Source organism: Thunnus thynnus, chromosome 13 (genome assembly GCF_963924715.1).
Source record: "Thunnus thynnus chromosome 13, fThuThy2.1, whole genome shotgun sequence".
Classification (NCBI taxonomy): Eukaryota; Metazoa; Chordata; class Actinopteri; order Scombriformes; family Scombridae; genus Thunnus; species Thunnus thynnus.
Window position 1 is genome coordinate 25,609,525 of NC_089529.1, and position 17,107 is coordinate 25,626,631.

Sequence of the window (17,107 nt, forward strand, 5' to 3'; positions counted from 1 at the left end):
CCATGAGCTCATTTTCACTGATTAATGGCACCATTACTCGTTTGAAGCTATCTTACAGGGTGAGAATCTTTTTTATGACTCTGTACTCTCCTCTCCGTTCCCGCTTTAAACACACACATCTCCTCCCACACTGTTACTCACGGCCTCTTTCTGAATTTTGCTGTATAAAAAGGAGTGGGCCTGTGTTTTAGTGGAGGCAGAGTAGCACTGACAATCCTGTGACATTTTAAACTCGTTGGTGGTTAAACAAGCTGCACACATAACATTTAAATCTGATCTGTATTAGACAGATCACCTCCCACTGCGGTGTGTGCAGCCTCAATCACGTACTGTAGAATAAGGTCACCAAAACACATTAATATGAGGGAGAACCGGTGCAGTGTAACTTCTCATTGTTCACATTTGAGTCTTTGTTGTGCCTCCAAGCATTTATCATCACAAGATACTGCAGCTATAGCAAGATGTCATGCACTTGGTTGCCTACTAGAATTTGAGTAAGGTCTATGTCAGGTTACACCAGATATTTGTAAATCCATTACTACGCTACTTCCTAGTTAGTTTCCATCTAGTGATTTATTAAATCTGGTTGCAACATTAATACAAGGAAACATCCGTCCAATCAAATCCTTATCACTGCAGCATCACTTGCTGTAATGCAGGGCTGCAACTAATGATTATTTTCATAATCGATTACTCTGCCGATTATTTTCTCCATTAATTGATTAATTGTTTGACCTATATAACATCAGAAAACAGTTTAAGAAATGCCTGTTGCAATTCGCTAGAGCACAAAGTGATGCCAACAAATGTCATTTTGTCCAACCAGTAATTTAAACTAAACTAATTACTTTAAAGTAATTTTCTACAATGCTACAACAAAGAAAAGTGGCAACTTGTCAACATTTGAGAACCTTAAACAAGAGATTGTTTGGATTTTTTACTTAAAATTATTAAGTACAACTATAATGATGATCAAAATAGCTGCCAATTAATTTTATGTTGATCAATTAATTGACTAATCGCTACAGCTCTACGGTAATGTCAGTCACAAATATAAATAGTTTAAGAAGATACCAAATGATATATTAAAGTTAACTTCCAATCCTATGCATATGTAGGGATTGCTTTGTTTTATTTATACATGCATACATGAAGAAATAGTGTCAGAATTAACAACATTCATGCCATTTAGAGTGAGTAGGAATTATCTGATTATGCAGTTTCACCGACCTTATTCAGTCATTAAGTTATACATTAATGGCATAATGTAACTGGTATAATTTGATGGGTTTTTTTTTTTTTTAATTGTGAAATGTAATTTAAAATCTTTACAGTTTACATCATTAAACAAACTGTTGTTCATTTGTCAGGTCAGATATGTCACCCATATTCCAACCATATTAACTAGTTAGTGACAACTAATCTATGTAAGGAAAAATTTGCGTGGTGCAACTCATTTTAATTTGATGCTTTACGTAATTAACACGTTATAATGACGCCAAATTTGCTCCTGATGAGCAACATGTTGAAAAGTGTTTTTATGGTGAGAAAGACTCTACTCTATACTTTGTCAACATTTCATTCAGATTTCTGTGATTTTTTTTTGTCAAAACACTTCAATTGTCATCACAGTGAATGCAGACTTATTCTGCTGTGTAACTTTGTATACTTAACATACAGTGTAATAGATTTTTATTGTAGTTTAGACTACATGAATATAGAGGCATTTGCCATCAGCATACAGTGTCACATTTTTCCAGCTACATTTTAACTTGACCTTTAAAAGAAGAAAGTCTCATCTGCAAACTCAAGTAGTTGATGATGATGATGATGATTCCCCACTTAGACGCCTGTAATGTAGGTTGATTCTTCTTCAGGAACTACAACGCCTGGTGCTGCAGCTTCGTGAGGACATGGTGGCGGTACGGACGTCTGCTGATCACGTGGAGGAGAAGCTGAAGGCTGAGATTCTGTTTCTGAAGGAGCATATCCAGGCGGAGCAGTGTCTGAAGGAGAACCTGGAGGACACCCTGCAGCTGGAGATCGAGGGCTGTAAGGAGGAGATAGGTGAGACTTACTAACCAAGATATCAAACCAATCATTTTTAATAAAAGGCCAACGGGGACGTTTCCAGGATACATATTCGGTAATTCTTTATTTCACAGGTCCTTTAATTGTATACCAATTTCCTGGAAATTTTCCGTGTAATGTGCAGGTATTTGACGGTTAATTTTTAGGAAATTTTACTGAAAGGATGGTGTTTTTTGGTACAAATTATAAGAAAAAATGTTCTAACTCATAATATTTTGAGTCATAGTTAAATTCTCAATAAATTAGAACAATTATTTAATGAAAAGCAAACACTTAGTTTGTATAAGTATTGGCGTATTAGATTATTTCACTAAAACTCTTAAATGAGCACATTTCTTGAAATAACAAAGTATTATCTGACTGTTAAAGAATGATTACGAGTCTTAATCTATTAAAATTGTTTGCAAATTGACAGCTACACATGAATTCTCCCATTTTTCTTACGATTTGTACCAAATCGCACACCATTTCTGTAAAATGTGCTAAAAACCATGAAATACCTGCAAATTACTATGAAAATTTCCAGGAAATTAGTATAAAATTATGTAAAATACCTGTAAAATAAAGTGTTACCCATAATTTTTAATTTTCTGGACATTTTTTACATTCTTCTCTGTTTCTTCTTTTGTTCCTTCTTCATTGATCACTATCATTCAGACATCTTGGAAGGTATGATGAACACTTTGAACAAGCGCACTTTAACTGCCTGTATGTGTGTGTTAACGACAGAGTTGTTAGACTAATAACCGTAGTGAGCTTGAGACGTAGTGCTTTCCCTCACACTTTTTGAACCGTACTAGCTAATGTGTATTAATAGATAATTCACCGTACTCTTATGTTGTGCTGCCCCACAGATTGGTTAGAGCACATCGTTGTGTAAATTCATATATCACTTAGTAAAATGGTATGTTTGCACTCACAACCTAAACATTATGAATGCGTTAATGTTTGCTGAAAGGACTGCACTCACTTGTCGGGAGCTTAAGCTTACTGGTCACCTTTCCAGCATGTGAAGATTTGGTGTCAAAATTGAGTCTGTTTTTGGTTAATTGTTTTGTCTGGTTTAACATTAACATGACGTTTAAATTATGGCTGCAACTATTGTAATTATTGATTAATTTGTCCATTGTTTTTTCAATTTTATTCAATCGATTTAATCGTTAAGCATATTAAATGACATAAACATTGTGAAAAAGCCCATTACAAGTTCTAAGAGCTCAACTTGTCTTGTCCAACCAACAAACCCAAAGATATTTGACTGGAAAAGCAGATCATCTTCACATTTGAGAAGTTAGGAGCAGAGAATATTTGCCATTTTTACCTGAATAAACAACTGTAACATATATGAATATACCAATTAGTTTTCTGTCTGTAGGTTTATTGACAACATATTATAAAATACAGCGTATCAGACTTTGTCAGGGATAGATCAATAAAGTCCTGCACTTATTTCCATCATTGTCCCTGGTGTCAGTTGACAATCGATAAATTGACTGATTTTTTCAGGTCTAGTAGTTAAAAAATAAATACACAAAATAGTCACTTTTTGGAAGTAAAATTGATCTGTTTGGAACTTTTTATTGTTTGATGATTTCTTTTTCTGATCAATTGTGACCACAAAAAGTGCAAAATTTAAAAAAACAAGTTGTTTTTATTCATGTTTTAAATTTATAAACAATGGAAAACATACTGTTTGGATCACTAAAAGGTTTGTCTTCATAATTTGGGTGCTTAAAATGAGCATTGACACCTGACAGATCTGCCGTATACAGAGATAATAATTGGCACCAGTTCTCTTTTAAAGTGACCAGTGAGCCAAGTTCCCAAAAAAAGTCAATATAGTAAAATAAACCTTTTTATGTTTTCTAGTGTAATTTTTTCTTTTAGTTCAACTCTAGTGTGAAAGCTCAGTGGGTCCAGTAGCTTATAGGGTTTTTCACACACACAGCAGCTTTTCCTTCACTAAAGGTGCAGCTTTTTTGCATTATTCATGAATTTCCAACCTACCTTTAAGGGGCTAACGTAATACTTACAGAGAGAATATTTGGACTTTGAGATTCAGATGATCCTCTAATGATGTCTTCTTCCCACAGCATCTTTCTCCAGTTTGAAGACGGAGCTAGAGCGAGTAAAAGCTGAGAAGGAGCAGGTACTTCCTCTGTGATATCATGTTGTATTACACCTCAGTAAGTGAAAAGGACTCATTTACAGCCCTTCTAAATGTGTTTAAAATTATAGTATACATATGTATATGCACATAACATATGTGTAAGTCATATACTGGACCAGGATTGGCTCCGGACTAGTTGTGATGTCACAAATCATGCTCGTAGGTACGGTGAGCACAGAGAAACTTTCCTCCTTCAGCAGATGAATGTGAAAACAACTGACTTTAACTTTCCTCTTCTTGGTCAAATAATTACAGAAGTTTTTGTGTTTTTTTTTTTTTACTGGTGACATCCCTAATTGTAACAACACTGTAGTAAACATTAGTCGTAAACTCTTGGTAGAACTAAATATTTGCAGTACGTTTGTATATTTATATGTATTACCTTGATTATATAGTTGCAGAGCAGTCTAACAGAGAAGACTGAGACACTGGAGAGCATCCAAGCCCTGAGGATCAGACTGGAGCAGCAGCTTAAAGAGCTCACCACGGCAAAGGTAGACCTGCCGCCCCAAACTCTATTCAAGACGCTACTTTGTTTAACCGATAATAACAGAGCCGAGAGGATCTCATATAAATCCTAGCTTTCATATTTTTAACTCTTAAGACATCATTCTTTTCTTGTCAGGATCTACCAGAAGATACAACATGTAATCCACCAACGTATTTCAACAAAATCTTAACTTCTGTTTATAATTACAACAACAATTATATGAATGTTTCATTTGATATTGTAAAATATTGGTAAGAAGTACAGTATATGATATTTAAAATAAAAGTAGTAGCACGTTAGATGAAGTTGAGAATGAGGTTCTTTCTATGCAACAGAGAACTGTGAAGACACTGAACCATTCAGAGTCTACATCATTTTAAATTATTCATCAACTGTGCTTCAGTGAAATATTTATGTTATTTGTGCTGTAATGTTGATTTTTGTTTCATTGCGGTGTACTGGCTCCATTAGGCTTGTCTAATTGAGTGTGTATATATGTGTGTGTCTGCTGCAGAGTGCACTAGAGAGTCAGGCCTTTGAGGAGAAAGACAAAGCCCAGCGGCTGCAAACCGAGCTGGATGTCAGTGAGCAGGTTCAGAAGGACTTCGTCAAACTTTCTCAGACTCTGCAGGTAAGGACGAACTGAAGGTTTATGGACAGAATTATGTATAAAATTTAAAGAAGACAAAGTGGTGAACGTAGTAGAGAGTAATTCTGGTTATAGCTTACTGTAAATTTCTTTGGGACTTTAATTCAATCAGTACCTGGGCTGGATATCGGCACTCAATACATTTAAGGTAGTAGTATCGAAACTTTTTGTACACAGATCTAGAAAAAAATGACTATTTGTACGGTTTTGCTCGCAGCCAATCACAGCAAACATTCTTCAATGTAATGCAACGCGTGATTGGCTCACTACGGCAGCAGCCACGCCCCATACAGTCTGTGGTGATAATACTTCATTGTACACAGTTATTTAATAAATATTTCAATAATTTGAACACTTTCAGAATGTATTTATGTAAAAATCTGGATGGAGAAGAGCGGTGGTGTTTTACGCAACTGAATGCTTCCATTCACATGATGGTTGTTGAATTAAGTAGGAAAAAAAAGGTATTGAATGAAGTACTCTATTAATATCAGCATGACTTTAAGGGTACTGGTATTGTAATTTTTCAGATGATACCCACCCCTAATCAATACTAGTAAAAAATATACTTTTTAAAGCTAATATTGAATAAAACCTTATTGCATAATAAAACAGTTTAAGTGGTTTAAAGGTGTAATGAACCTTTCTCTATATTATTGAGTATAGAGAGCCCAAAAAAACAATCACTATAGTAATGTATGTAAAACACAAGAAAATAGACTTGAGGAGTAAAAATTACGCCTCCTGTGTAGACAAGCTGTCTGTATATTGGTATTGACAGTGAAATTCTCCTAACAAGATCATTGAAATTAATCAATCAATGTTTTTCTGTGTCTCCAGGTACAGCTGGAGCGAATACGACAGGCGGACTCCTTGGATCGAATCAAAGTAATCCTCAATGACACCAACTTGACTGACATCAACCAGCTACCAGAGACATGATGCCACTGAATGAAAACTGCCTTCAGTTTCATTCCCCTCTTTCTCTATCACTGGCCCGATAACGTTATTGATCTGACCCTCCCAAGCCCCTCCTCCCCTTAACCACTGTGGAAGAGTTTGGAGGGACAAGGACAGACATGGCCTTTTTTTGTGTACATTAAGAGTCTTGGAACACACCATGGATAGAATAATGAAGAAGAACACTACTAAAAAAAAAAAAAAAAATGTAAATAACTAAATGTCTGTCTATGGACGGAGGGAACGCAAGTCCACCTTCCTGTGGGTCTGTTTATGTCTTGTTTCTACTGTAGATATGACTGTCTGTATTAGCTCAACCAAAAAGGTTAGTCATCTTCTAAAGCACTTTTCATCTGAAACAGGTAAATAGAGAAAAATTGGATGCATAACTTTTCTCCTTCTGTTCCCAAAGTAGTTGATAATCGCTTCCTCGTTCCACTCACTTCCTCTTTCCATGTGTTTTTTTGTTTTTTTTCCCCTCACCCTCTGGCTATTTTTCTGTGATATTTTCCACTTTGTCCTGGTCATTTCACCCTGTTCCACCTATGACAAAGACACGATGAAGGAAATTCATGGAAGATACTTGCACATAACTTACTGGGATAAAAAAAAAAAAAAAAGGAACATACAGTAACACAATGCAAGCAATACCCTCCATTTCTTAAACCTCCTCCACTGTTTTTTGCTTTGTCTTCGCTCTTAATGTCTGACAGAAGCCTTTTCTGTTAAAGCTGCTGAAATACATTGAAGAAACATTAGTCATGCTCAAAGTTGTGGGTTTCATTTGTCTATTTCACACTTGACTGACTGTCGAAACACTAGTTAACCCAGTTCATGTCAGGCAAAGGAAAGGACAAGGTGTAAATGGAATATAAAGGATTTTAATACTTAAGTCTTGTCATTCAACACTTTATTCCTTTTATTGAAGCCTTTTTTGAATTGACTTTCTTAACATAACTAAAACTCTTAAATTACAGTGGGCAGTTTTTAAATTATAACCCAAGAGCACACTTTCGTAACACTGGACGTGGATGTTTTTCTTTGAGCGTTCACAGGGAGATCAGAGGTTACAGTCACATGTAGAGGCGGTAGCTGGTTGCTTAAAGACACTTTAGGCTGGTGGGAGGTTTGAACCTGACTCACTCAGTCGGAAAAACGAGCCTCTCTAACTGACAGGCTACCCTGTGAGGAGCAGAGTGACTTCTTTACAAATTTTTTCCCTGTCTGACTGCAAAATTCAGCGGTTATTACAAGCTAAAGGACTTCATATCTACAGTGTGTCTTCTAGTAATGAAAACGGTTCATTCATCACTACAAGAAATTCTCTTAACTGTTAGACTGTTGATGAATTTAATTAAGATTAGCCCTGTACAGACTCGCATTGTTTAACACTGTGGTGGCAGTTGGAGTACTCCACCGATTTAGCATTGCACTCCCATAACATTTTTGGTCTTACAATGAACAGTAATAATAAAAAAAAGGATCAAAATCAATGCAGCAGAACCAGAGATATCGTCCTTTTTTATTCCGTACTTTCTTCTTCCTTGTTAAAACCTGGCGCCTACATTACCCACAATGCTTCTCGACAGAGTTCAGTCAGAGATTCGGGTGTGTTATGCCAGGAGCGACTGACTTTGATGTGTAAAATTGCTGGCATTTCCCTTTAAAGGATGTAATTTGGTTAGCATGAATGATTTGTGTTTGATATGTTGTGAAAAAAGGAACAACAAAACGGTTAAACTGGAAAAAATTTGCAACTTGACTAAATGTTGGCTAATTACTGGTAGCCATAAAAGACAATTTTTGGATAATTGACATGCTAACTGACTGTGGCTGCCCAAATCAATCAGGAGAGTTATCATATAGTTAAAAGGACTCGGTATGTCTCAGATGAACTTGGTCATACAAAGTGTCTTTTTCAGTCGCTGCACTCTTTGTAATGTTGATGCGACGATTTGTACAAACGTAGATAACGGCACAAACTCTCAGAGGTCTTTCCTCAAAGGCTTCATGGAGTCACACTTGGTTGTACGTGAAAAGTGATGGAGGTAGTTGTGCAAAGACTGAAAAAAAGAGCTTGAGGGAGAAGTTCACCCGTCTTCTTTCACGCTGTTCACACTTCTGGCCAATCGGTGTGTAAAGTGAGTGTGATTGTCGAGTTTGAGAAAGTTACAAATAATTGCGGATTCCGTCGTCAGAAAGGTGGTTTCAGATGCTGTTAGCCAATCTCACAAGACCTTCTTTTGAAGCATACTGAGGCCTTTTCCTATACTAAAATTATTTTAAAATTAAATTATTTTGCTGCATCCTTTTAATAAAACATAATAATCCAGGCAGTTTGATTAAGAGTAGGGTCTGAACCACAACAAAGCTGCCCATTCCCCCCAAACCATTTTTTCTTAATGGAATAAATAAATGCAAGAATCTTAATTGGCTCTGAGAGGTCGTAATCAATCTAAGTATGTGGCTTCATGTTCTCACCAGTGTCAAGTTTTATTACATATTTGACCTATTTAAATAACCACAAGTTATCACACAACTCAAGAAGGTAGAACATATTCGGTTGATATACTGTATTTCTAAATGTGTAAAGCTGCCACTGCATCCTAGTGCTCTATGATTTAGTCAAAGTGAGCACAGAGAAAGTTTGAGTAAGGCTGTAACTAAGGATTAGTTTCATTATTGGTTAGTCTGCCAATTAAAGGTTTATAAAATGAAAGATAATTGTGAAAAATGTCCATTATAATTTCCCACAGCCCAAGCTGATATATTCCAAATTTATGTTGCATTCACTCAACAGACCAAAACAATAGATATCCAATTTATTATCAGAAAATCCTCAGATCTGAGAAGCTGCAAACTGCTTGAAAATTATTAATCGATTATCAAAATATTTGACGGTTACTTTTCAATGTCAATGGATAAAATGCATCTCTAATGTTGAGTCTTAATAGACAAATTGGAATTTGTCATCCGTAAGACTGAAAAAATAATATATTTATATTTTCATCTAGTGTGCAGGCAGTGAAAATACATGATGGCGAGAACCCCACTGAATAGTTGGGATGTTTTCTGCCATCACGTGTTCAAACTTAAAGGGGGCTTATTATGCTTTTTTCTAACTTTCTGTCATTTATATACTGTTGTGATTTCACATGTCTGTGTTAAACATGGTCAAAGCTCCAAAACTTGAGGTGAACATATGTAAAAATGCTCCCTGAAAGTCAAAATCCCGAGCTTTATGTGTAATTTTTCCTCTAAATTGACATCAGATAGTTTACGAATGCCCAAATATGGCTGTTTGTTCTGTAATCTTTGTTGCTAAGGTTGTTTAATGGGTTGTTTACGTTGTCCGCTCACGTATCTCGGATCTGATTTTGACTTGAACGTGTACAGATGTATTTAAGAAGTCGACATTTTGAGTAAAGAACGAGAAAAAGAAGTGAAATCCTACTATCCGACTACTGTAGGAGGAAGTCTGTCGAAGGGTTTGACCAATCAGAACAAAGTGGGCTCATCGGGAGGCGGGGCCTTAAAGAGACAGGAGCTAAAACGGCCTGTTTCAGACAGAGGCTGAACTGAGGGGCTGCATAAAGGGCCAGTATAAGATAAATAAGGAGTTTTTTGAACTGCAATTCATGCAAAGATATTCCAGTAGAGCCGCAGAATATAAACATAGACCTGGAAATGTTCGCAACACGTCCCCTTTAACAAGATGTATTTCTCAACAATACAGTCAAGGTCTTCTAGTAAAAGTGTGACTCATTGTTCTGCACTCAGCAGTTGAAATGTTTGGATACACAAGGCTGCAAATGTGGTTTCATGGATCATATGAAGTCAAATGAATCTTCTTCTCTTGTAAAAAAAAAAAAAAAAAAAATATTCCACAGATGGAGGGCTTCTCTTTGCATTGTGATTTAAACAACACACACAATATATATATATATATACATACGCATCCATACAGCAGCATTGTATGTTTTAGAGACATGTTGATCACTGTTTTGTTTTGAGTTGCATGTATTACATTTCCCTCTGTTGCATATGTCTATACTGTAGATATCTTGAATTGATATTTATGATAGATTCATGCAATGTGTTATGAGATAGTGTGGATGTGTGGGCAAGCCAGCCTGAGTTGCACTGACAGAAAACTGTATGTCTTTGGCTTGTGTGATTGTGGGCTGATCGGTTGTGTTAATGTGTTCGGCTACAGACTGACAACTGGTGAACTTTAAGTAGAAATTTTACGGTGTGAGTCCTTTTACTGTTGAATTCAGGACATAATGTTCTTTAAAAGGCCTTATTGCATTGGCTTGGTGTGTTTTAATTTCATGTGTGATATCTCATGTCCTTGTAATTTAAAGGACAGGTTCTAAATTTTGCCCAGATGTGGGCCCAAACATGTTCTTATTGTAATCATTCTTCCCGTTCATACTGACCAACTGGTTCTTGGGATGTGTTGTCTTACCACATCGGAAATTAAATGTGTTTATAGTTTTCCTGAACGGCTTCACTCAAAAGCGGAGTAGAGAAGGGAAGGGAGACGTGTTTAAATTGGGGACAGTCTCACATGAAAAGTGACATGAATAGTTGTGTTTTGAATAGCAAGAGGAGAGCTAGTGAGAGAAGTTCAAACCCAATCACTGCAGGAAGTGGATGTGAATGTTGGCTCGTCGGTGTTGTAAAGTCACAGAAAGGGCCGAGCACAGCCGCTAATCCGCTGTCAGAAAGGTGGGGTGGGGGGGGGGGGGGTGTCCAAAGTTATTCAACCAAAAATGTATTTAAAAGTTTATTTGATACTAATATGAAGCTCCAGTCGTCCATATGAGTCAAATCAAGCAGATATCTTTCAACGTTGCAGTCTTTTTAGTGCCAATTTCAGTCTTTTTGTTACGATCCTTCCGCTGCAGCTGAGCAGGAAAACACGGTCTAAAACACGTTAACCAAACCGGCTCGGACGACAGAAGCCTTATGTTATCTTCAGATAAACTTTTAAATGCATTTTTGCTCAAAATGAGGACTGTGGATTTTATCCCCCATCACTTATGTTGTGGCCAGTTTGGACAGGAGGAATGATTACAGCGAGCAAAACCTGTTTCAATTGGGCACCTGACTATTTCAAGAAAAACTTGATATAATTGTGAACCTATCCTTTAATGCCAGTCTATCACAGTAACAAATCCTTTACTCATGGCATCCCAGACATTCACTTATTTGTTGTTGTCATCCCTGAGAGTTGATTTTTATTGAATAATTTATCTACACCAGTCTAACATTGCTGAATTATTTGCAAAATTAACATTAAATACCCAAAATGAGATCTAAGAGACATACAGATCTGAAAGCTCACACTGTGTACTAACTTCTATTTGGTCTTTAGTATAAAAACAAATTCTCCACAAATGAAGTACACTCACAACCCAGATTTTTTTGTGCAATCGAAATATCAGCGGTATTGATTTTGTTTTTTTCAAGCATTTGACTTGTTGGAAATGTGCTTTTTTGAATTTTCATAATCCAGAATTACTGAATCACTACAGTTTTTACACAAATGTAAACTGAACTTTCACAACCTCAGATTATACAACATGTTAAGCTGTAACCTGTCAGTCCTTGCATCAAAAAGCATTGACAATAAATTGTGAAAAGAACCAACAACAACTGGTAATATGGATTGATTCTTTTGAGATTTTGTTTTTGCATTTTACTGGTAATTAACATGTCTGTTTCCACTTAATTCTGACCCACGAGTGCACAGTTTGAGCTTTCAGAGGCAGCTTTTATACGTTATTGATGCAAACATGTTTTATATTTGATCTGTACTAGATTTCAACCGATATTACCGTTTGCTGACAGTGATGTTGAGCAAAGCTGCTTTCAGTCTGACGGCGTTTCTACCTTTTTAAGAAATTAGAATAAATCAGCTGAGGGAGAAGTCAGACCTTCAGTTTACCACCTAAAATAATTGTGCGTTTCAGCAGAGGTGTAAATGCTGTTTTACCCCGACAAGAATAACATTTTTAGGCCTTGAATACTCATGTCGGGGGTTTTATGCCACAAAAATGGTCAAACTTCAATGTCAACACATGAGAAATACCAATATGTACCTTCAGAAACCCATATCAGTCCAATCCTAATGTGTGTTCCTGTGAAACCACTTGTAACAAATTCAAACTGTCCTAAAAAACAAAACAAAAAACGGTGAAATGTTGACTGGAAATGTAATTTTAGAGAGGCATGAGCAGCACGCTGAATGATGAATACAATGACATTCAAACAGTATTTACTATAAAGTTCTGCCCACTGAATTTGTGTCTTGAGTTTTCATGAAAACAAGGTCTGTAAAAACGTGGATTTGTAAAATTTAATACAGCTGCTTTTTCCACTGCAGGACTTTACAGACCCGTCGCTGAATCACCGTTTGTGTTTCTACTGTCCTCCGTCTGGTTTGGAGACGAGTTCCTGGAGATAAACGTTGGCACCCCTGCGGAGGTGGTACTAAACACTCGTACTCTTGGGGAGAGGGAGGACGCTCACAGGGACGTTTTCTGTGATTGTGATTCAAGTGCGTGTCATCACAGCTCAACTGCAACAAAAACAACATGGCAGTAACCATTTCACCTCTTTTAAACATTTAAAAACAAAGAACAATGAGAGAATAATAATTGAAGTGAATAATTTGAGAATACTGACTGCAATAAAACATGACCATTACCATATAAATTCTGCATACTCAAAAAAGCATTAGAAATACAATTTAAAAATCCTAAATAACATAAAGTAAACCCCCAAAATGTTTTTGATTCATGCTTTACTGATGTCAATATTTTTGTAGGAAAGAAAATGAATCACTCACCACATTTTCAAGTGTAACTTTACAGCTAAATTTTGGTCAGATTTTAGTTATTTATTTCCAACATATACATAATTTAAAACTTTATATTAAAGATGTTATAACATATTTTAAATGCAAAGACTCTAAAGACTCTAAGATTGATTTTATTGAAAATGTAAGTGTAATGGGGAAGAAAATGAATTCACAAATGGTGTTTTTTGAAAATATTACCAGTTTGCTTCTATTTTCCTTCATGGTTTTACATATTTTTCAAAACTTGCTAAAATGTCTCGCTTAGTTAGTTATTATAACTACAATTTTGAAAACATTTAGCAGTTCATTTGCATTTACTTAATCTTATTTTAATGTATTATTTAATTCATTTATGTTATTTTCTTCCTGTTATTGTTATTGTCCTCTCTATTTGTCCTTCACAAGACTTGAGAGTTACAGGTTGTTATGTTTCCGTAGTGGAAAAGCAGTTATGGTACCGGCCCTCCAGCAAAAATTTTTGCCACCTCATGAAATCTGAAAAAACTGAAACATAATATTTCAGAAATCTGTTGTAGATAGAGGATATAATAAACACGAGGTTCATGTAAATCCCAATGAATATAACCTTGTTATATCTCATCTTGCCTCCACATGAGGCGGCGTTAAAACCATGTCGATGGCCAAAACACAAAACCTCCTATCTGCAGAATTTTCTGATTGGCGGATTTCACTTTGGATGATGAGAACGAGGAAGGCTGCTCATATCCAGTCTGTCTGCAACATAATCCCGCCCTTCGTTGTGACAGAAAAGTCACACAACAAAACAAAAACACAACGCAGAGTCCCTGGATGTGTAGAGAGGCTACAGCACGAGTGTGTTACACGAATCACTGAACATTCATCTCCAGTGGACGAGGAAGCAAATACACCGAATTTAAGGAACTCTGACCCTAGTATACTACAATGTAGTGATTATTACATTTACTACATCTTTTTACCTGAAAACTAACTTAATTTTATTTTTAATTTAATTTTAATTATTAACTTAATTTAGAGCATCGTTTTGTAGAACCTCTTCCAACTCGCACCAAGTGTAAAAGCTCCTATCTGCACTTTGCAAGGCATTAATATCTAGTTGGTATTGTTAACACATAATATAATAATATAGTCCAAAAACAGTGTATTATGTGTTGGGTATCCTTAACAAATAGCATTCTGCAAGAAAACAAGTTTTTTTTTAGTTTTCTCAAAAAAGTGCATTTTTCAGATAGGAGGTTTTGCTCTTCGGCCGTCGATGTTGAGCTGTACTAATAGAACAGTACATGCACTGAAATTAAGTCAAATAAACCTACCAGAAATTACATTATATTGTGTGAATTCTAACACAGTTTTAATTACAGTCTGTTTGGATTTTTGCCCCCTTTTTTATGGCATCTATCTCTTTCTGCATCGTTTGGCATAGAAACAACTTTTCTCGGCTTTTTTTTCTTAAATAGATTCCTGTGAGAAGAATTTTCAAACTTCTTCAAACATTCATCTTTTTGTCGGCTTCTTACTTCATCATAGTTTGGGCTACAGTCATCGTTTAATCTTTGTAAGCCAGAAGAGACTTTCAGCTTTTCAACTTTAAATCAGCTTTTTGTTGTCTTTTCAACTTTTGACTCATCATTAAGTTTTCAGCTTTTTTTTTTTGGTCTTCTTCAAAGTTTTGCATTAGTGTGTACTGTGTCAGTGATGTCACTCACTGTAACTTCAGCTGTCATTTTCCTTCAGCTTTTTCTTTCATCTTTCTTTTCCTCTTCTTTCAACTTTCATAAACAGTTTTAATGTCAAAATGTAGACAAACTTGTCTTCTTTCATGAAATGATCAGAGATGACACGGAGAAGCATAATTATAACAATAATAACAATAAAAATGATAATAAAACAGGACCACAGGACTATCCCCGCAGCCATGGCCCACAACTTGGACTCTGGATTTTCCTGTGAGACGAGAAAGCACAAAAACTCCAGGGAAGAAGCCAAGTTAGTTACATGCATTAATGGTACATGAATGCGTACAGATAGAGAGGAGGGGGAGGAGGAGAGAGGAGCTCAGTGCATCATGGGAAGTCCCCTGGCAGTCTAGACATATAGCAGCTTAAAGCAAAGCAAGCCTGGCCTTTGAGACAGGATGTACCTTGAAATTTGTTTTATATGGGAGTTAAAGGACACATGATCAAAGATAACTCCCAGATTCCTTACCGTGGTGCTGGAGGCCGAGTAATGCCATCCAGAGTAGCTATATCATCAGTTAATGTGTTTCTAAGGTGTTTACGGCCAAGCACGATAGCTTCAGTTTTGTCTGAGTTTAGTAGCAAAAAATTGCAGGTCATCCAGATCTTTATGTCCTTAAGGCATGCTGGGAGTTAAGTTAATTGAATGGATTCATCTGGCTTTGATAAATATAATTGGGTAAATATAATTGGGTACCGTCTGCATAATGATGAGAATTTATTGTGTTTTTCCGAATGATATTAGCATATATAAGGTGAATTGTATTGGTGTATGCTGGAGCTCCTTTATTTTAAGGAATACATACATATAAAATGCAGCAGCGTCTTCAGTAAAGCCACTCAGAGAAATGTGAATGGCAAAATTATTTCAATAGGACTTCTCTGTGCAGAAACTGACACACCTGTCTGTGATTAATTAAGCCAACGGTTAGATTCTCAGTCTAATATCCATGCTTGCTCCTCTCATGGAGACATTTTTAATGTCAGCCGTTATGTCGTCTCCTACAGGGACTCATCACACACACACATACAAGTTTGTGCAGCTGTCCTTGTTAAGACGTATTGACTTCCGTTCGTTATGAACATCCTAACCCCAAACCCTATCCCTAACCTTAGCCTAACCTCAATTTACACCAATCCCCCAACCATAACCAGGACCTCAGAAATGACATTTTGCCTCATTAGGACCAGGATTTTGTCCCCATGAGGACTACTGGTCCAGACAAGGTCGGTGTTTATACCGGAAACAGTCTGCTTATCTCTGGGGTGTTGAAAGTCACTGGGCCATTTCTACAGCCTGTGTATTCTTATACGTAAGATTACACAAGACTATCTATCTATCTATCTATCTATCTCCCTTATAATCATGGCAGCGTATTTAAGTTGTCAGTGCTTTGCTGCATGCCTGCTGCCAGACCGCTCACATGTTTACTGCTGCGTTCCTATAAAGTTTCAAAAGTTTCACCTCCACCCAAGCATCCACCTGTAGACTTTGAACTCTATCTTCCCCTAAGGGAGGATGTTAGTAATGTTGCTCCCCACTTCCTGTTGCAATGAGGTCAGAGCCTAGATGCCAACCACTAATGCTGTACATACTCTACATTTAAATAATAATCTATTCCACGTGGGTTGGCTGACTGAACTGTTAATTTGGGTTGATGAAATGACACTTGCACTGGGGTTACTTTGGATTAACTGGCAACTCCAGAGTCAGTCAGCTGTTGATCAAATTGGCAAAGCACAAAAGTTTGGCTCCCGAGCCTCCATCATTGTGCACAGTTAGCATCACAGAGCAGGGGCCAATGAGATTAATACTCTTCTCTCCTTCTCCTTCATTACCAGAGGGACACAATATCTCTGCCTGTCAAAAGCCCTGTGAGTTCACACTCTATCCTAAATTACATGTACATGCAGTCCAATGTGATCCAGTTAGGAGTTGATTAGCCTATGTGTAAATCAAATGGTGACTGTGTGGCTGTCTGGCATGTTGTGATTCCCTGGTAGCCAATCCACTGCCTCAGGAGAGTGGCCCTGCTCGGTGGAGGATATGCGAAAAAGAAAAGTGTGGAGTTAAAATTAAAATGGAATTCAGAAGCGGTTTGTATTGTATTTTTCCTTTCTAATCATATTTCCTGTGGGA

General features: G+C 36.7%; 1 protein-coding gene across 2 annotated transcripts in view; it reads left to right on the plus strand.

Annotated features, from left to right (window-relative positions):
* Positions 1-6,984, plus strand: part of rabep1 (rabaptin, RAB GTPase binding effector protein 1) — a 33,870-nt gene extending 26,886 nt beyond the window's left edge. The window contains exons 14-19 of one of the 2 annotated variants that reach the window (XM_067608813.1): positions 1,878-2,067; positions 2,749-2,760; positions 4,185-4,240; positions 4,657-4,755; positions 5,266-5,382; positions 6,241-6,984. In XM_067608813.1, the coding sequence (XP_067464914.1) occupies positions 1,878-2,067; positions 2,749-2,760; positions 4,185-4,240; positions 4,657-4,755; positions 5,266-5,382; positions 6,241-6,342 (576 nt within the window). In that variant the 3' untranslated portion in view covers positions 6,343-6,984. The remainder of the gene's footprint in view (positions 1-1,877; positions 2,068-2,748; positions 2,761-4,184; positions 4,241-4,656; positions 4,756-5,265; positions 5,383-6,240) is intronic. The other variant, XM_067608814.1, reaches the window with a different exon arrangement.
* The last annotated feature ends 10,123 nt before the right edge of the window (positions 6,985-17,107 follow it).